General features: G+C 36.4%; 1 protein-coding gene across 1 annotated transcript in view; it reads left to right on the top strand.

Moving 5' to 3' along the window:
* The window catches only part of Gpr149 (G protein-coupled receptor 149), a 70,655-nt gene that overhangs the window by 3,000 nt on the left and 45,092 nt on the right, over positions 1–22,563 (top strand). The window contains exon 3 of the mRNA XM_015487294.2: positions 5,866–6,314. Coding sequence (XP_015342780.1) covers positions 5,866–6,314 — 449 coding nt within the window. The remainder of the gene's footprint in view (positions 1–5,865; positions 6,315–22,563) is intronic.

The raw sequence follows: 22,563 nt of genomic DNA, 5'->3' as shown, positions 1-22,563 counted from the left end.
GCGGCCCTTGAGAAAGTTGCCTAGTAGAGGATGAAGAGTCAAGGACAAATGTAAATGGCAAATAGAAAAACAATTATGTGAAACAATTCTCATCTCAGTGTTGGAGTAGCTTTTCAACCAGCAGGTTTTAAGCAACCATAGAAGTACTTGTGCAATGATGACTTTTCAAGGTAAAAAAGGAAGAGAGGACTCAAGGATGTCAACAAAGGCTCTTAGATGTTTTATCTAGGAAAATTCTCAGTGGAAAATAAATCCCCTGCCAGGACTATGTATCAGCAGCAACATTGCTGAGAATCCTGCATCTGATAAGAGAGTATTAACACTCTGGAAAGAATCAAACACTGATTATGCTAGAGCCCACACTTAGTCATTGGAACAGTAAGAAACACATCTTTACTATTTTGCAGAGTCCCTGAAACAGTCCCCAAATGATTCTCTGCTATTAGCAACATAAACCTGCTCAGCCCCAACCAGGAAGCAAAACCCCTCAGTTCCAAGAAGGGAGGAAGGTGGCAGACTTTGTCATTGTGTATGCATATATGAATCTGGCTTTGCTACTGACTTTTTTTTAAAAAAATATGTCCCAAGGATAAGCATAGGGGATAGGCACAGGTAGGTTGGGGGTGGGAGGCAGATGTAAGGGTAAAGCTCTCTCCAGTGTAGTTGCTCCACATCATAAAACAGGAAAAACAGAAGAATGAGCTGCATATTTTGATCTGCCAGGAAGAAAAAAAAATGACATTATTTTGTCATTCCAGACAGAAGATACAATGTTCTGCCACTTAATAAATCTAAGTATACACTGAATTAATGGTCCCATTAATTGTTCTTTTTCAGAATAGACAAGTGTGTTATTCTTCGATAGAAAATTAAGTTAAATAAATGCAGTTTGTATTACACTATTTTGGGGTTGTAGAAATTGGAAAATATCAAAGTATACTCTGAATCAATTCTACAACAGAGTTATTTTATAAATATCAGTCATGAGCTGGCCATTTATCAGGTATTGGTAACAGTTAGATATTTTTCAACAGACAAAAATGATTTTTCATTGTTAAGAATATCATAAAGTTTTATTGTTAACAGATGCCAAGTTCATTTTGTCTGTGAAATGACCATGGGACATATAATAATGATGTTCTTTTGGAGCTTAATATGCAGAGCAACAACAGAAAAAATTAATAATGAATTTTTATGCTTCACTTAAAAAAAACATAAAATAGGAACTCATTTACAAGCCTGCTCTAACAGTGAATCAATCCTCTCAGTCTCACAACATTTACTATTGTGACAGAGACGAGAGTCCAGTGCTGGTGACAATGTGAAGCCTTGGTGAAGTGTTTGAGTGCAGGCTTTCTTAAGAAGTGGGGAGCCCCCATACCAGAGCCGAAAGTAAGACAATGACCTGTCACTGAAGTGACCTCCTCAATGTTCCATCCTGGGTACTGCTCAAGACAGAAAAGCCCACAGCCTGGTTAGCACAGTCAATGATCACATCACTATCGAATTTGAAATTAAAAACATGTCTTTCAGAGTAACATTTTCCTCTAAAATTGCCAGAATTTTATTTGCATTTATTTAAAAATTTCAAAGGAGAACTTGAAATATAAAAGCTTATTTTTTTTAAAAAAGGTGTTTTCAAACATAAAACATTGTGCCAAATGATAGTTTAGGATCTTTAGAGGATCCACTCCCTCTTAGGATTCAGGTTATGCCATAGGGAAATCTGATAACAAGAGTGTGTTTTCACTGTATGAAGAGCCAGCATGAATTTTCTATTGCTAAAGTGACACAATGACATTCTAAGCACCCAAAGGTGGCTCATCCCCAAGAAGGCCAGGGGTTTTATCAGCTGTATGACTTAATTCTTTAAAAGTTTCATGTTCAATTTTTCTCCTTAACAAACTAAGATCCCTTTTCTTTACATTCTTTTTCCGTGAAGGACACAGAAGCAAAGAAGGGAAAATAATTGTTCTGACTCACATTTCCTATAGGTTTACCTTTCAGATGTAAGCACATACAATTTGCCATTTCAGCTTCATGGAATGGTAATAAAGAGACGTGCAAAGCAGAGAAAAGATTGTCAGTACTGGGAATTAATTTACAGAAATAAGAATTAACTTTGGTTTCTGACAATCATCTAGCATTACTAGGATCTCCAAGCAAAAAGTGTTTTTAAGTGATTTTTTAACACAGAGATCTCAGATGGTCGACATAGGAGATGGATATAGCCTTGAGATTCCTTTTGTTTGCCTGACATATTTTCTTTCTGTATGTAAACAGCTAAAAATCATATACTTCATATAAAGAGCAGATATATTTGGCCTTTATTCTTTCACAAAATCAGAGTATCTGTTAAGGGATGTATTAACCTCAAAAATTATTCATTTTATAAACTGATATAATTACTTTAAAATTATAGTTGACAAAATGTGATTAAAAGAAAAAAGACTAGAACTACTAAATGTTTTAGCCAAGGTTAGTGATCCTAGAAGCTCTTGCTTTGCAGAACAAATAAATTATATTTATTTTTTTAAAGCATGATATAAGGTTTCAGAAAATAATGGACTGTATTCTATTGGTCTTTAAGTTTCTTGAAAGCTACTAATCAATGAAAGACTTCTCACTACAGAAAAAGTTTTAAAAACAGCTCAATATTTTTTAAGCAGCATAAACACAAGATTCAGAAACTTTAATACCCTCAACCCAAATCAATCAATTTTAAAATATACATAAAGATACCAATTTTTAAAGATATCATTTCTATTAACATGTGTGCCATTCAGCTTGCCTCACAGAGTCAGGCTGTCCTGACAAATACCCTGCCACACACAGCTGGGTAGTTACCATGGGTCATTTCACTTATTCACTCTCTCAGCCACTTCCTTCCTACAGGGAAGTCACTGCCTGTCCAGCAAGGCACCGATAAGTCATTCCTGGCCTGAGCTGATTTTGACTCAAAGACATGTTTTATTTTGAACCTATCTTTATACTATTTATTTGTTGTGGGCAGGGGGTGCCAGGAATTGAACCCAGGAGCACTTAACCACTGAGCCACATCCCCAGCCATTTATTTATTTATTTATTTATTTATTTATTTATTTATTTATTTATTTATTTAGAGGCAGAGTCACTAAGGGCCTTATTAAGTTGCTGAGGCCAGCTTTGAAGTCAGGATCCTCCTGTCTCAGCCTCTGAGCCACTGGAATTACAGGCTTGTGCCACCACACCTGACTCTTGATACTTATTTTTAACCAATTTTAATTATGAGCCAAAATTTTAAGATCAAACTCAATGCTTCAGCTTCATTTTTTAAAAATCAAGATTGCAGGGCTGGGGATGTGGCTCAAGTGGTAGCGCGCTCACTTGGCATGCGTGCGGCCCGGGTTCGATCCTCAGCACCACATACAAACAAAGATGTTGTGTCTGCCGAAAACTAAAAAATAAATATTAAAAATTCAAAAAAAAAATCAAGATTGTACAGTCCACCCTGGCCCCCTTAGTGGCTTCACTGGAAGGGACCAAGATGGAAGGTCATTCCCCCACTTGCTGAATACACAGGCCCCTGTCAGTTATTACTGTTGCCTGACTGGCCCCTTAGTCTTGTGGACTTTCTGCCATTTGTTATTAATAATGTTAAAGAGATGTAGTCTTTGTCCTCAAGGAACTTAGGGATGTTCAGGTTTGACTCTGATACTAACATCTCCTTCAATACTGTTTTGATTATTAAGTGCTTTGATTTCTAACATATTTTTCTAGCCTTCCTCAAACACTGTCAGCTCTGTGATGTCATTATATTTTGTTATGTCCATTGGTGACCTCACTCAGATTTTACCTTTAGCGTTAAGGAAAGTCAGTAATAAAACAAAATAAAACAGAAAAAAAGTTTTCGTGGGTTACACTTTATAAATAAAGTTCTTCCTCCGACCTACAAATAGCATGTCCGGGTCATTTTGCTTAGGCTAACATATTTTCCTCATGGGTCTGATTGGCAGTAGAGAAATTTTTTCCTATGTAGGATAATTACTTCAATTCTGGAATCAGCATCAAAGTCAAATCTTTTTGACAGATAAATCATCTTAGCTGGATTTCCTCTATGAGCCTCAGTTTTCTCAACTGTAAAGCAGGACCAATAAAACTTTTTGTCATGCAGGGCTGCTGGTGTGCCAAATGATGTGGTCTACATGAACAGCTTGGCCCTGGAAGGTTCCGCCACATTGTAGTCTCTCTGGCAGTCCAGCTGCTCCTCAGAGCCTGCCTGGGACTATCTCATCATGTCCTGGCTCAAGTCAGAGTCTCCATTAACATATTCTACAATGCCTTCAAAATATTGCTCATTTTTACGTAGTTCAAAATTATGACAGCTAATAAGCTATCTAGTCAGACATCAGTTTTATCAAGTATTAATCAAGAAGTTGGCATTTTATGACATTTTTGTTTTCTTAATGTTCCTGAATTACCAATTTGTCACTCCATACCTTTTTTTTTTTTTGGAGAAAAGGAAGCCCATCAATAATTAAATAATCTTTTCAGTTCCCCTCACCTTTGATGTTCTTAAAGTAGGTCTAAAATCCTAATTTAATTTTCCTGGACTAGATTAATAGGAATCCTAAGGAGAAACACAAATGAGGCAGTGTATAAAATATGATCATCTGTTTCTGTTTTTCCATTTTCTCTGAATAGAATTTTTTATTTGTTTGTGTTCTGGCTCAAATGACAATGAATTATACTGATAAATTATATTTTTCAGTCAGCAAAATTGGCTTGTAAATCTCTGGTTCTGGGAACATTTCAGTAATAGAATCAGCATGTGAATGACACTGGAGTGTATTAGAAAGTGAATCAAATATTTCATATGACTCCCATAGAAACTTTATAGCTTTTCATAACTTTTGCCACCAAAGATAGCAATATGTCGGACTATAAAACACAGAACTATCAAAGTAGAAAATTTCTTTGAAACAAGCAATGTTTTCAAAGATGACAACTAAAGTATTAAATTGCATTTTGTCTACCACTTGGCTAAAACTTTTTTCTTAAAATATATTACCTAATATTGAATGGCATTCACACACAAACATTTTATCACTTTCTGCCACAGTCTTGTTATTCTACCAAGATTTTGCATCGTACTCACTAACAGCATTATGTCTAAAATTCTAGAATATTTTACCTTATTTAAATCATTATTTAGATTTTCTACATTCCTGCTAATTAATCAGCTCTGTAATACTGTTAAATGCTTCAGGTCACAGAGATATACATCCATTCACTTTTTTAGCCAACTATTCCAAACTGATTTGTATAAGAAATGTACTCGCCATTTTAAAAAAGTTTAAAAGCCGCATGGCAGCATGGTATAATTTTTAATACAGGCATTCATAGTCACACAAATGTCAGAAGTGTTATACAGCAAAAGTTTTAAAGCAATTATATCTGTTTGTGGCATTCTTAACTGAATAACATGTAATCTTAATGTTACTTGATAATTAACACAATATGTTATATTCCAAAATAAATGAATTTCAGAATTGATGGACCAAAAATCTAAAACTGAATCTATTTGGGAGATTCCTAATTTATGGCTAAATTTTTGCTATGTGGATTATCCTAAAGAATAAAGCAGTTCTTCAGATTGTATGTAATTCAAGCCCCTTCATGTGCAATGGAGGAAAATTAGACCAGAGATAAGACGGCTGCATTTTGTAAGGAATAATTGTTTCACATAATTGACAAGAAGTAACTGAAAATAGTCAGTTAGATAGCAATCTTGTTGAAAGCACTTCCTATTGTTACTCACCATGTACACCCAAGGGTTGTTTATATCCACCTAACTGTGGGATTTTTTTTCTCATTTTCACCTAGCCAAGAGGAGAGGCTTTGAATTCAATCTGTCATTCCAACAAAGCTATGGGATCTATAAGCTAGCACGTGGGGATTACTATGACGATGATGAAAATTCCACATCCTGTCACCACCTGATGAACCCTGAGTGCGCGACTGTGCTAGACTCTCAGAGAGACAACCCCAGGATCTTCAATGCCATCAAAGTGCAGATCAGCACCACACCCTCTCTGGACAGCGACAGAGTCAGCAGTTTGGAGAAATGCAGCAGTGCTGACCTTGCAGAGGCCCAGGGAGGTTCTGACCAAGGAAAGGGGGCATTTTCTGAGAGATCAGGAGGTGGTGTTGACGATGAAGAAACCACCTTCTCTGAAGGCCCAGAAAGAAGACTTTCTCATGAAGAGAATCAGAAGCCAGACCTCTCAGACTGGGAGTGGTGCAGAAGCAAATCAGAGAGGACTCCTCGCCAGGTACAGTAGATGTTCTTCCTGAGGTGTTAAAAGAGAAACCGAATACAAGAGATGTGAAAATCATTAGATCTGCTTTCATTCAATCAGTCTTTAATTTTTTTAAGTTAGTTTTACATTTTCATTCAAAATCTATACCTTTGGAATAAACAGAGTTCAAGGTGCTTCGAGAAGGGTGAAGCATTTTACCTTAACCCCAAGTGATCTGCTTAAATTCAGACTAGACTCTCAGAACTCATGCTTCTAAGTTAATTAGTTAAATTAGTTAACTTGTAGGGTTTATTTTTCTCTTCTCCATCCCAAAGCTGCCTCACAAATCCCAGGAGAGGTTTTCTTTTTTCTCTGAAGGAAAATATTTATGCAACTAGTAATATGGAGGCTTGTCCTTACTGATCTGAGTAATAACATAGCTTGCCTCTAAGTCTTGCAAAAACTAGTCTATCCAGTACCCAGCATGAACAAAATGATTTATTCCAGAACATTCTTCTGAGCCATTGTAAGCCTTGCCAAGTGTCTACTTGCACTGAGTCTCCATAATCAAAAATATAATTCCAGAAATATTCTGCTAGGAATAACACATTCATTGATCTAAATTGTGACCACATCTCATTGACTATGAATATGAGCAGGATGATCTAAGATTTCCTTTTCTCCTGCAGTGTAAGCAGAACTGTTATTGTTCTGATATCACTATTTAAGAAGTCAGTGGAATAGTAAAACAAACTACACAAAACACATTATTAGAAAAGATGATCATGCACACTGTTTAGCCAGTAGGAATCTCAGAAGAAATCAGTAAATATTTGTCATAAATTGAAATATATATTGGAAAATGGTAGTCAAAGAATACAGTGCTCCATACAGTCCCTCAACTCAGAGGGGATTCCTACATTCTCATCATTAATTTGTTCCTGAAGAATCTAAACCTGCTGGTTTTCTAGCACTTAAAAATTAAGTGATATTCATGATGAAGTGTGTGTGTGTGTGTGTGTGTGTGTGTGTTCCAATAATTTGCAGCTACCTTGTGAGCTGTTCCCCTATAACCATTCTCATGCAGACCCCTTAGAGGTTACAGCACTCATGGATCTTGCTCATACTTTTTTTTCCTGCTTATTTTATCACACATGTTTGTACTTCTAGCACAATACAGTGTTTAGATTTTCTAAGTTTTAGCCTTCTAAAGGTGATAGTATACTATATACAGTCTGCTGGGACTTTTTTTTCAGTTGACGTTACTTTAAACAACTCAATTTATATTGTTTCAGAACATTGGGGTTTAGACAGGCACCTGTGATTCCAGTGACTCAGGTGGCTGAGGCAGAAGTATCCCAAGTTTGAGGCCAGTATTAGCAACTTATTGAGGCCCTGTATCAAAATTTAAAAAGGGCTGAGGATGTAGTTCAGTGGTAAACTGCTCCAGGATTCAATCTCTCATACCAAAACAAACAAAATTTAAAAATTGGAAATTATCATGTCAAAGATCACAATACATAATCCTCATTTTAAAATCTTATTTATAGTTTGGAAATTATAAACAATCAACTATACCTAGAAAAATGCGAAACAGTCAAATCCTGTTTACGTGAAAGTATATTGTTCTATGAGAATAATGAAGTACAACTCGCCCCAAACCCTCTTTAAATCAAAATATAAAATGATGTGTGGAAATAGAAAACTTTGCTCAATATATATAATCTTACAACTTTAATGATTTGTTTACTAAATAATTAATATTTTAACATCAGTGATAAACAAGAAATTTATCCAAAAATGGTGCCTATAGGAAAAAAAATGACTAGTGGTAAATAGATAATGCAATATCCAAAAAATAAAAAAAAAAATCTCTGTAGAAGTCTTGATGAAGTTAGATGGAATATTATCATAGATTTTACAATAGTAAGAAATCCTTAAACTACAAGCTCATGGATGACTCCCTTATCAAAATTGCCTATGATCTTTAAGGTTAGCATTAAATCAAATTATAAAATGTTTAAAAATTTTATAAATTTTACCAAACATTTTCAAAACTTATGAGAACTTTTCCTAAGGATGAAAAAAAAAAGGAAAAGAAAACTTAACTCTTACATAATTTTGAGCAGCAGATCTCAGGTGAGAGAGAGTACATGGTGAGTCAGCACTTTCATTTTTAGCTTTTCTTCCAAGTGGCTTCTTTGCTCTGAAAACAACATACATAGTACAGGGAATGATAGATCAAGCTTTAGCAGGCACTGCATTTACTCCATGAAAAAACACTACCTATTGATTTTCTGTATTTGTAACTTTCAAATATTTAGGCTCAAATTTTCAGCTTGTATCTAATGTTACTACAATGAATAGTGTATTTGATTTTAAATGTATTTCATGAGCTTTATTTTTGCAATATACTTTGCTTAATTTTTATGTTAGTAAGTAAATTCTCAGCAAATCTTGTTGGAACTCATAGTAGAAGTGAGAATATCAGGTGAAAGTTACTGTATAAAACTGATAGTAGTAGAATGGCCTTCATGGATTTAAATATGATCCAATATGAGGGTGTCTGTAAGATTGAAATTCAGTATTAAACCTGGCACACAATTGGCTTCTTTTTGGCCTTCTAGTAGGTATAATCAGAAGTGGTTCACCACTAAAATGTTCAGGAAGAATAGTCAGGTTGCCCCATCCTTCTGTGAGAAAGTTTTAATGTGGGGTGAGGGTGTGGCTCAGAGGTAGAACACTTGCCTACCATGTTCAAGGCCCTGAAAATCTAATCTTTAGGTGGCAGTTATATTATGCCACCTAAAGCAGTTATGCCACCTAAAGCTGTTCTTAATCCTACCATCACAGTATCTGAGAGACGAAAGGTCACCAGGAGGGTTAAAAAGCAGATTCTGAAGCAGTCCTCAAGTGAGACAGGATGTGCCAATAAATGATGGGCTTTGAATTCACCACAAAAATTTTAATTCAGCCAATTAAAGCCAATAAAAACAAATATGAAAGCCACCTGAAAATCAAGGAAAATTTTATTTTTATTTTAGGGGAAATGTTTTAACTATCTAAAAACATTTTTACAAGGCGAAGCTAAGCTTTCTCATTTGCTAGTAGAGTTCAGTGCCAGCTTCAGGTTCTGAGATCTTTTAAAAGTACCATTATTTTGTGAACTAATTTTCATAGGAAACTAGAGAGAGACCCAAAGTCAGCTGGACTGTCTGAGTTCTTTAGACCAGAGCCTCTCAAGTTTTAATGTGCATGCAGGTCAGATGGAGATCCTAGGAAAAATGTAGATTGTGATCCAGTAAGTATAGATTAGGCCCAAGATCCAGAGTGCTAGAAAACATCCAGAGGATTCCTGTGCAAAGTTGTGCTTCCACCCAAGACCAGTGTCATCAAAATTCCCAAGCTGGTTCACACAGGAAAATTTAAGGAGCACTGTGTTATATTCTGATCCCTGGAGAATGGATGTCAGTTTAAAGAGAAGGACAAAATTAATTCTTTCCATTTCATATATGACCATAAAATAAGACCAAAAAAAAAAAAAATCCCAGTGGATAGTTCTTTTTCCTCCCCCTTATAAAGGTACTTCCTCTCTTTTCACTTTTAAAAGAAAACTACTAATAAAATGAATCAGGCATAGGATGTTAGTGTTTCCTGTGACATTATTACATTAATAATTACCAGTGCTTGAAATTGTCTCTGAGTGATTATTGACATTATTTCAACTGAAATGGTCACAGTCAGAAAAGTTCTCTTATCACCTCCCATTTGTAGTTTCTACCAAGTCATCCTAACACAAGTGATGATCCAGAGTATAGACGTGTTATTCTTAGCTACCTCTACTCATCTGAAGTGCTTAGTTCATTACTCACTATCCAGAGAAGTAAAAAATTGTCGTGCTGCTTTCTTTCAAAACATTAATAATTTTTATTATTTTCACTTTTATTGGGGAAATTTTAGAAATCATTGATAAGCAAAGAGAAAATCACTTTCTTCCACTGCACAGACTTAACCACTGTTTATATTTTGTCCTATAAAACATGAGGCTGTTTCCTATACATGTATTTTAACTTTGACAAAAATGGGACCATACTGCAAATACTATTTTGGAATGTTAGCCTTAACAGGTGTGTCCTATCTACACTCAGTAGTTTAATTTTCACCTCATTTAAATTGTTGAAATCCCATTTTAAAAAATATTTTTTAGTTGTTGATGGACCCTTATTTTAATCATTTATTTGTATGCAGTGCTAAGAATGGAACCCAGCGTCTCATATACGAGGCAAGTGCTCTACCACTGAGCCACAACCCCGGCCCTGTTGAAATGCTTTGTGTCATTATCTTGTATAAGACTGAACACTCGTCAGTCAATGTGTATTTGTTCTCAAGTATGTAACGTCTTGGAAGTGAAAACTAAGATAATTTTATTCTGAACTATTTCATAATGCATGTTGTGATCCTCAGATTGTGTACCATTGGCTGTGATGAGCTAGCAGCTCACTTTCTATAGTCAAGGGATTAGCACTGGATCAAAGCTCATATAGAACCCTCTATTTGCCCTTATAAACCAAGAATTCTGTTAATGTTCTTGAAGAAATCTCATGGCTTAAGGAGAACTTAAAGGCTAACAAACCACCGGGCTATGCCTTGAATTTCTTCTACAACTCTCTATTGATTGGTTACCTCCTATTTGAACTCAAGTGACAGGGAACTTGCTATATTTTTAAATACTTTTACTGTGAACTAATTTCAGACTCAACAAAAAAGTTGCAAAAAATAGTACAAAAAGTTCCAACATATTCATCATCTAGTTTCCACTAATTGTTAGTTAATTGTTAATTTGTTACAAAATAACAACGCAATTATCAGAAAATTAACTACAGGCTTTATTTCAGTTTTGCCATTGTCCTGCTGATGTCTCTTTCTGGCCCAGGATCTAATCCCTCATCACATATCCTTATGTTCTTATGGCTCCTTGTTCTCCCCAGCCTATAAGAGCTCCCCAGTCTGTCTGTCATGCATGGCTTTGATGCTCTGGAGGACCACTGGCCAGTTTGTTTTGTTGGTCAGTTTTAGGATCATTCATCAATTTGTGACTGTTATTTGTTTTCTATTGATCAAATTGAGCTTGTGCATTTTGGGTAAGAATAACATAAATATGTTAGCCTTAACTGGTGTGTCCTATCAAGAAGTACATGATGCTGGTATGTCTTACAATGATTCCATAAGCTTTGATCACTGTATAAAGGTGGTGTCTGCCAGATTCCTCCATGTTATTTTTTTTTCCTTTTAAATTTATAAATCTCTTGTGGGGAAATATTTTGATAAGGTGCAAATATTGTTTCATATCATACTCTTGCCTACTAACTTTTGCCCATTCATTGATGAATCTTTCTTGCAACAATTATGAGAGTAATTTCCTATTTCTATCATTCCTTCTGTGCTGATTGATTGTTAGAATTCTACTGTAAGGGAAAGCTGTCTTTTCTTCTTCTCTTAGTTATTTGTCAGGATGTACCCACAGGCATTTGTTCTAATCTATAAGATGTAAGTCATGCTGTTACTATTCTTAAACATTACTACATCATTCTAGATGTAGAATGTTTTCCTACATCTAGCCATAGGGAAGTCTTTCATGTTGGTTTCTAATGGCCTTCAGCAAGCCATTATCATCTTTTGACCATTTCTTTACTTGCTGGCAGGTAAGAAAAGCCACATCTTGTATTTTCCTTAACCCAGACCTAGAATTAACCACGTCTCCAGGGATCTCTTTTGTTGGGAGATTATGTTGAGAAACCAAGGTCTGGATTGCAGGTGTGCTCACTGTCCCTGAAGTCTCTTGCTTCCAGAGCCTGTCATTGCACAGTGCTGGGTTCACCTAAATATTTCCTTTTTCTTATTTTTGACTTCTTATTCTGATTCTTAGAAAACTCTTACTTACCTGCATAATTCTGGCAAACACAAAAAGTAGTTCTAGAATAGCTAACCCACACCCCTGGAGAAAATATTAACTAGAGAATTATAGTTGTGTATACTTCTTTTTATCTTTCATAGCTTATAGCCAAAACATTATCTTCCATAGTTATTTAGGTCAGTTGTTTTCTACTCCATTCCCTTCGTTTTGAATAACATTTTCTGTTCCCCTTACAAATACATGTGTATCCTTCTTACACATAGACATGTTTTTGCAGCTTGCTTTTTCCACTTAACAATATATCCAAGAAATCACTCCACACCAGTTCAGAGACCTTCCCCACTATTCTTTATAGCGATAAAATAATCCAAAGTGATATGATGCAATCCATTCAACCACTCTCTTTAGGTTGCTTGCAATATTTTGCAATTAAAAAAAGTATCACAATGACTATCTTTGTGCATAAGTATTTTCACACTGTTGGAAGCTAACCTTCAGGATAATTCTTATAATTAAGATTTCTGGGTTGAAGAGTAAGTTCAGTTTTGTTAGGAATTGCCAGATTCCCTTCCAGGAAGGTCATGCCAGTTTGTATTCCCCCCAGCAATTTGTGATGAGGTCCTTAACCCTCATCTGTGTAACACAATAATACTGTCATACTTTCTAATTTATCTATTTTGACAGGAGAGAAATGACAGCTCAGGGTTGTTTTAAATTTCACTTATAAATTTGAAATGTTTTTATATGCTTAAGGACTTTTAAAATCTTTTTCTCTTTTATGAAATGTTTTTTAAACTCTGCACAATTTTTCATTTCTTTTTGTTTTTCATATATTATCACTATTGTTATTTGAGTTGTGTGTGATAATTATACATAAAAGCAGGACTCGGGGTATAGTTGTACATGGATGTCACATAATTTGGTAGATTTAGTTCCCCAGTGCTTCCCAAGTCTTCCCGTCCTCCCTTCCTCTCAACCCCCTTCCTCTACTCTATTAGTATCCCTTCTCTTTTTGCAATATCCCTTTTTTATTCCTTTTTTTTCCCACTAGCTTTTGCATATGAGAGAAAACATTTGACCTTGACTTTCTAAGTCTGGCTGATTTCATTTAGCATAATGTTCTCCAGTTTCATCCATTTACTAGAAAATGTCATAATTTTATTCTTTTTTATATCTGAGTAAAACTCCAGTGTGTGTGTGTGTGTGTGTATCTCATTTTTTTTTATCCATTCATTTGTGAACGAGATAAGATAGCTGGCCTCATCCAGCACCTGGGCTGGTTCCGTAACTTAGCTCCTGTGAATTGCACTGCTATAAATGTTGGGACTCAAGCATCACTATCGTATGCTGATTTTTAGTTCTTTTGGATCAACACCAAAGAATGGCATAGCTGGGACACATGGTGGTTCCATTTTTGTCTTTTAAGAAATCTCCATACTGTTTTTCAGTGATTATACTAATTTGCAGTCCCACCAACAAAGCAAAAGTATACCTCTTCCCCCACATCCTTGTTATTTGGTTTTTTGATGATTTACAACTATTAATATTTTCTTTAACTGGCTCTGCATTTTGAGTCCTTATTGGAAAGCCAGTTTAATCCAATTAAAAAGCTTCGGCAAAGCAAAGGAAACAATTAAGAATATGAAGAGAGAACCTATAGAATGGTAGAAAATGTTTACTAGCTACTCTTCTGACAGAGGATTAATATCTAGAATATATAAAGGACTCAAAAGATTTTACACTAAAAAAATAACTAATAAATGTACAAATGAATTCAACAGACACCTCTCAAAAGAAGAAATACAAATATCTACCAAATATATGAAAATATTTCAACATCATTAGCAATTAGGGAAATGAAAATCAAAATTACACTGAGACTTCATTTTATATATCAAATCTAATTTCAAGTGAGAATGGCAACACTCAAGAATATAAATAATAATAAATGCTGGAGAGGATGTGGAGAAAAAGGAACACTTTTACAACTATTGGTGGGATTGCAAAATAGTGCAACCATTATGGTAATCAGTATGGAGGTTCCTCAAAAGACTAGGCATGGAACTACCCCAAGACCCAGCTATCCCATTCCTAGGTATTTATCCTAACAAATTAAAGTCATCATACTGTACTGGTACCTGCATTTCCATGTTTATAGCAGCATAATTCACAACAGACAAACTATGGAACCAGCCTAGGTGTCCATCAGTGGATGAATGGCTAAAGAAAATGTGGCATATGTACACAATGGACTTTTATTCAGCCATTAAAAAGAATGAAATTATGTCCTTTGCAGGAAAATGGATAGAATTAGAGACCATTATGTTAAGCGAAATAAGCCAAATTCACAAGGTCAAGGGTCATATGTTTTCTCTTATATGTGGAAGCTAGAGAGGAAAAAAAGAAAAGAAAAATGGGGGGGGGGGTCAGGAATCTCCTAAAAATCAAAGGGAAATCAGTAGCGCAAAGGGACGAGGAGTGGGAGGAAGGGAGGGAGGGAGGGGGAAACTGCTGGGAGTGATATTGACCTGATTTTTTTTGTTGTTGTATTGTGTGCATGGACGAATGTGCAACAACAAATCCCATCATCAAGTAAAATCACAATGTACCAATAAAAGATGTGGAAAGAAGAAAAAAACCATCTTAAAAGGAATTTACCATGTTTTCTTCTGGTGTTTGTGTAGTCTTAACTTTTTGCATTTGGATTCCAGATCCATTTGGACTTTGCTTTTGTACTTGGTGTAAGATATGGATATAATTTTCTCTTTTTTCCCATTGGTGTTTTAGCATTTATTAGAAAGTGCCATTATTTAAAAGTCAATCATTACCCAGAGTGAGCTGAGATCTCATCTTATCCATATTTACTTGGGTCTATTTCTGGTCTTTCTGTTCTGTTCCGCTGTATTCATCTGTTTGTTACTGATGTTTCACCTCTCCAACTAGAGAGGTGGGTGCAGTGAGTTTTCATGCCTGGACAAGTTGGTCACCTGCGTGTTTTTCTTTTTCAGTCCTTGTCTTGCATATTTGTTTTTCATATCAAATCTAATTTCAACTTGTCTCACTCCATTAAAAAAATTTAATCAGGATTGTGTTAAACATGTGAATTAACCCATGGGTGTGTTTTAATTTCTAGCTGTCCTATCCAAGAGCCAGGCATGTCTTGCCACTGTTTTACTCTACACTTGTGCCTTTCTCCTGAAACATTTTTAAGTTTGCTTCCTATAAATTTTACATGTTTTTGTTAAATACCAAATTTAACAAAATCCATTCTTCTAAGCATCCATTCTTCTTTGTTTCTGTTGAGTTTTCTCTACCACCACGTCCCATACCTGATTAGTGTGTATGTATAGTAAGGGTGTCCATCAGTGGATGAATGCCAGATAATTTTATTTTTTTCCTTAAATTTTTTGGTGGTATTGGGGATTGAACCCAGGGGCTTTCTACCACTGACATATAGCCCCAGCCCTTTTTATTTCTATTTTTAAGACAGGGTTCCACTACGTTGCCCACGCTGGCCACAAACTTTTGATCTTTCTGCCTCAGTCTTCAATGTCTCTGGTATTACAGGCATGGGCCACTGCATCTTGCTCTGACTTAATTTTACATCTGCAACCTAACTGAATTATTATTGCTTAAATTAGTGTTACCACTCTCTGGGGTTTCTAAGTATAACATCATATCATTGTTATGTCATTATAGAGACTGTTTTATTTCTTTTTTTTTCTGTTCTTTTACTTGCTTAATGTTTTTGTCTGACTCCATTGGCTGATACTTTTGAAACAACAGTGAATGGTGTCAGAGGAGTGATTCTCCATCCTTACTTTGTTCCTGACCTCAGTGGAAAGGTTTCTTGGGTCTCCCATTAAGGAAGCTGCTAGCTGCCAGTTTGTGGAGAGGCTGATTAGAAATTTGGATGATGATGGTGATGACGATGATGATGACAAGGATTACACTGACAGTGATGATGACAACAATGACAGTGATGATGACAATGATGACATGATGATGAGGATGACATGATGATGAGGATGACAGTGATAATGATGATGATGACAATAATGACATTGATGGTGATGACAATGATGATGACGATGATATGATAACAATGACAAGAGGACAATGACAATGACAGTGGTAATGATGGTGACGACACCGACAATGATTAAAGGATGATGTGACTGCCAGTACTTACTGAGCACTTGCTGTGCTTCACATGAGAACTTAAGCACTTTACGTATAATTGCTTATTTTGTATTGATTTGATTGGTAGACGCTGTCACCCAATTTTACAGATGGAAATATTGAGGCATAATAAATTAAGCTTAAATTTCTCAGAGCCTAGGAACAAATTTAAATCATCTGACTGCAGAGATGGTCACATATCCACTACCATATACTGCATCAGAGAGACAGTTTTGATGGCTGGAGAGTGCTTTCTTACCCTGGGTTCAGCTCCATTCCCTTCATAAGGGCAAGTTAATAGCACTTTTAAAATGCCATAATCCCTTTCACAGAAAGCCTGATTTAATTGCCCTAGTGAGACTTGTGTATGAGTATTTTTTAAAAGCTCCCCATAGATGGATATTTGCCAAAAATATAATCAACAAAGATTTTGTATCTAAAATATATCATTTACGTAGAACACCAATAAATCAACAAGAAAGCAGCAGACAAACCAATAGAATAAGAACAAAAGATGTAAACAGGTACTTCATGTAAGAGAAAATCCAAATAGTCATAAATGCATAAAAATAACCTTTATTAAATAAAGCTTTAACAATCAGGAAATCTTCATTGAAATGGCAATGAGAGATCACACCACTGCACACCCACAGGAAGAGCTAAAATTCAAGTCTGACAATTTCAGGAGTTGATGAGAATGTGTGAAAATAGGAATTCATATAAACTATTTTGTTTTAAATTCTTAAAATCACATTGGAAAACAGACTATTAGGGTCTCAAAGTTAAATACATGCATGCCTCATTCGGCCACTTTCAGTTACACAGCCTAGAACTGCATTATCCAGTATGGTGGCCCTGAGTCACATGTGGTTATTTTAATCTAAATTAACTAAAACCTCTTAAAAAGTTAAATAGCCACACTTAACTCAGTTGCCCTTGCCATAGCTCCAGTGCTCACAATCCGCGTGTGGCTCGTGGCTCCCGTGCTGAACCACAGAGTGTTCCAATCTTCAGAGTTCTCTTAGCCAGTGCTCCATAGAGCATGCTTACATAGCTGATAGCTCGGTTTTTAATGGTCAAAATGTTTAGAAACAGCAATGAGAATTGATAAGCCGTTGGATTTTTTGGTCATGGAAGAGTGCCCACAGAAGAGTGTTTACTATGAAGCCTGTGAGACCAAAGCTGGTGGCCTCCTGCTGGTCTGAGCTCCTCCTAGGCTCCTAGAATCCTCCTAGAATGTACTCACAAGAGCAAATGCATCTATTAAGTTAGCAACAAAGGAGATTTACCTATTCTTTTTCTTAAAGAATACAAGTCATGTAAAAACTTCAAGCCCCTTAAAAGTTAGTTCCACTCCTAACTAAAAAGCAATGAAACTTAACAAATTAAATCTGCACAAAATGTCAATGAGCTTCAGTAACAAAATGAAATAAAAATCACAGAAACTTTGCTACAGTTAACAAAGCCTGGAAGCAGATAGAGTCACATCCACTAGTTCAGGGATACCTCAAAAGGGATCAAAACGAAGAGAGCTGTGGCTGCCTGTCCCAGGAGCCTGGGCATGTGGGAGAGGCCCACCTGGGCCTGAGGTGCTCACAGGGTTCTATGGCCACCTCAGGGAGTGAGTATGCTCCCTCACACTGCATGTGCACCCTTAGTGCACTATTGGGTGTGTGTGTGTGTGTGTGTTCATCTCATAATTTAAACAAGTTAGAAATAAATCAGTAAAATGTGTCCAAATGCTTCTAGTGAGCATCTTCTGCCTCTGGCCTTTTACCATGCCCAACTTCTCTCTCTTGGACCCATGCAGAGAAGCCTATCTCCTCTGTATGTTCTTTTATCACTATAATATGGTTACAAAGGAAGGAAGAGGACAGATGGACATCCCAGGTAGTTTCCCCAAATCTACTGAGTTGCTTTAAATTTCCCTCAGATGTTTTAAGCTCACCTAGAAAACTCCTATCAACTATATATAACTTACTTCTGTGACCGTAGGAAGGTAATTTTGCAATTTCCAATTTATTGTAGTGAAGATGAGGCAGGACCCACTCAGAAATTACATCGTCTAACTCAATAGAACACAGTGCAGTATGGCAGGAAGGGCCCTGGAACCTACAGGTAGAAAGAGCAATCGGAAAGACAATCCTGCAGAAGGGATTCCTAGAGGACTTCCCAAAGGATGACTGACAAATTTTTCAATCTTTATGGGAAAAGATAGGTTGAATCCAGCTATTTTTATCTGCAGAATATTAATCTCATAGATTTTATTTGCTTTCTAATATTACTTCAACTCAACCTTACATAAGAATCAACCTCCTGGAACTAATCCCTGCAGAAACCAATTACTAATTAGCTGAATTTACCAATCACCAAACTTACCAGTTGTTTTTTTGGGTCCTAGAACCAATCCCCTATAGAAAACAAAAGACAACTTTACTAGGGAATGATTGCATTAAAAAGAAAATCCTGGTTTTGTTTGCATAGGAGGCTCACTGGTTTCCACTAGAGGACACGTTTATTGGAGTGGCTTTGAGAACACAAGTGAATTATACTGAGCAGGACACAAGAGCCTCCCCCAGGTTGTACAACCCCTGTGAATCACATCTAAGGCAAGGAATATTACCCCTCTGTCCCTTAGTAAGCTCCCAGGACTGCTATAAAGATTCAGTACTAATTGACATGTACACGTGACTACAATAACAAAGAAGCATCAGGAAGGGAAGCCTGAGGTTTTGTATGTCTGCATGCAGTGGGAATCAGTTACATGCTTTCGAATAAATTAACACTTGTCAGTGAAAGCAATGTGCAGTTCAGTCTCCAGCATGGAGGTAACTTAGGTTTCAGTAACAGAACTGTTTTTCTGCTCTTTGTGAAGAACACCCAGGGTGTCAGATACTTCCTAATAATAGTGCCAACGTAACACCTCAGGCCATTCCCTTAAACAGTTCCAACAGTCTTAGCTGAGTAACTGCATCATCAATCTCTGGAGCAGAGGAAAGCTGCTGCCGACAGCTCAGGAAACACACTCAGGGAATTCAGATTCCAATGCAGAGATGCAAGTCCAAGAGAATTTTAGTTCCAAGAAAGGATGCAGAGATTAGAAAGGAGAATTCCAAGCCTACTCTGAAGTTGAAGATGATAACATTCATTGTAAAAAATGATGTGAAGATTTTAAAATATTTGCAGGAAAAGAGGTTACCAGACCTGGCTGTTCTTATGTATAAAATATTAGTTTCATAAAATTTGCTGGCTTTTTAATATTATTGTAAATAGGTCTTTTACATGAGATTTAGCTTTGTTTTGTCTTATTTTACAAAGATGGTAAGAAAATCATTGTATCCTGAATCTCTGACAAAATAGTCACATTGCAGATGTGAGCTCTGACTTGTCCTTCACGAGCCTGAGCTCTGGAGAGCACCTGCTAAAGGAAAACACTCTGTGTCCAGCCAGTGGTCCACAGCCCCATCTGGGTATTAAAATCATATGAGGTACCTTAGAAAGGCCCCATTTCAGACCAATCAAAGGAGCATCTCAGCAGGTTGTCGCTGGCATTGATGATTCCTAAACAAGTGGTTCCAATGAGCAACCCAGCTGGAGCACCACTCCTACATATTTTATAGACCAAAGTTACCAAGTAATTAGATCCCTTCCTCCTCCTCTCATCTTTAACGGAGTCACATTTAGCTCTGTCACTGGGAGGAGGCACAATTCCACACTTGAGCAGATGGTGAAAACGGATCAGGTCACCTTTACCCAGCCTTTCTCCAGCCTGCCAAGCCACTGGTGGTGAGGATGGAAGAAGCATCCCTGGACGGGGACACTGCTTCCCTTGAGTCAGTCCCACACGGAACAATGCGTCATGGCCATTGCCGATCACTTCAGATCCAGGAGGACATATGGAGGTGGTTGGGCTTGGATGTGCCATTCTAGCCAAATTCCAATTCTGGAAATTATTCTGCTTGCCTCCTCTCATGGTGACTACAGGGCTTTTGCTGTTTCTTTCTTTCTTTATAAATTGTCCTCTCAGCTTCCTGCACTCAGCTGTGTATATTGGGAGATCATATTGGTTTCAATTCAGATACAGATGGAAATAATCATTCTGAAGAATCTATTTTGTAGCTTAAAGAAAAAATAATTGATAAAATCAAGAAAAATAGAGATAGATGAAATCCACACAATTTTATCCACTCCATGAAGGAAGTTTCTTTCCCAGCAAGTTCTTCACTTTAGAGTCAACATTCTTTCCTTTTTTTTAAGGCTAACAGCTGAACATTTTAATTATAATCTGTGAGGTATTTTACAAGGAGATAAACATGATAATCATTTTTTAAAGAGAAATTTTATGTATTTTTTGGTACTGAATCTAGTGTGCTTTACCACTGAGCTCCATACCTAGCCTTTTCAAATTTGTTCTAATTTGTTTACATGACAGCAGAATGCATTTCAGTTTATAGTACACAAGTGGAGCACAGTTTTTCATTTCTCTGGTTGTACACAAAGTAGAGTCACACCATTCGTGTCTTCACCTAGGGTAATGATGTCCATCTCATTCCACTATCTTTCCTGACCTCATGCCCTCTCCCTTTTTCTCCCTCCCCTTTGGCCTATCCAAAGTTCCTCCATTTCTCCCATGCTCCCCCACCCCACCCCCCATTAGAGAAAACATTTAGCTTTGGTTTTTTGGAATTGGCTTACTTCACTTAGCATGATATTTTCCAACTTCACCAATTTACCTGCAAATGCCATGATTTTTTTTCTCTTCTAACACTGAGTAATATTCCATTGTGTATTTATACCACAGTTTCTTTATCCATTCATATATTGAAGGACATATATTGGTGCCACATTTTAGCTATAAGCATTGATGTGGCTATGTTACTGTAGTATGCTGTTTTTAAGTCCTTTGGGTATAAACCAAGGAGTGGGATACCTGGTTCGAATGGTGGTTTCTAAGGATTCTAAGGTGGATTTCTAAGGATTCTCCATATTGCTTTCCAGATTGGTTGCACCAATTTGCAGTCCTATCAGCAATGTAAGAGTGTGCCTTTTCCTCCACATCCTTGCCAACTATTATTGTTGCTTATAGTCTTTTTTATTAAATTATTATTTATTCTAATTTGTTATATGTGACATCAGAATGCAATTCATTTCATATTACACATTTAGAGCACAATTTTTCAAGTCACTGGTTGTACACAAAGTATTTTCATATCACTCATTTCTTCATACATGTACTTAGGGTAATGATGTCTAACTCATTCCACTGTCTTTTCTACCCCCAAACCCCTTCCCTTCCATTACCTCTCCTTTGTCCTATCTAAAGTTCCTCCATTTCTCCCATGCTCCCTCTGCCCATCACCATTATGAGTCAGCATCCTCATATCAAAGAAAATATTCAGCCTTTGTCTTTTTGAGATTGGCTTACTTCACTTAGCATTATATTCTCTAACTCCATCCATTTACCTGCAAATACTCTTATTTTATTCTCTTTTAATGCTGAATAATATTGTGTATATATATCAAAGTTTCCCTATCCATTCATCTACTGAAGGGCATCTATGTTGGTTCCACAATTTAGCTATTGTGAATTGTGCTGCTATAAACATTAATGTGGCTGTGTCCCTGTACTATACTGTTTTTAAGTCCTTTGTCTATAAACCAAGGAGTAGGATAGCTTCGTCAAATGGTGGTTCCATTCACAGTTTTCCAAGGAATCTCCATATTGGTTTCCAATTGGCTGCACCAATTTGCAGTCCCACCAGCAGTGTATGAGTATGCCTTTTCCCCCATATCCTCGCCAAAACTTATTGTTGTTTGTATTATTGATAGCTGCCATTCTGATGGGGGTCAGATGAAAACTTAGAATAGTTTTGATTTGCATTTCTCTAATTGCTAGAGATGTTGAACATTTTTTCATATATTTGCTGATTGATTATATATCCTCTTCTGAGAAGAGTCTGGCCCATTTATTGATTGGGTTATTTGTGGGGTTTTTGGTGTTAAGATTTTTGAGTGCTTTATATATCCTAGAGATTAGTGCTCTGTCTGATGTGCTTGTGGTAAAGATTTGTTCCCATTCTGTAGGTTCTCTATTCACCTCACTGATTGTTTTTTTTTTTGCTGAGAAGAAGTTTTGAAATTTGAATCCATCTCATTTATTGATTCTTTTTTCTCTAGGAAAAAATT

This window comes from Marmota marmota, unplaced genomic scaffold, assembly GCF_001458135.2.
Source record: "Marmota marmota marmota unplaced genomic scaffold, marMar, whole genome shotgun sequence".
Lineage (NCBI taxonomy): Eukaryota > Metazoa > Chordata > Mammalia > Rodentia > Sciuridae > Marmota > Marmota marmota.
The sequence above is the reverse complement of the archived record's forward strand: the minus strand, read 5'-3'. Positions and strand labels throughout refer to the sequence as shown.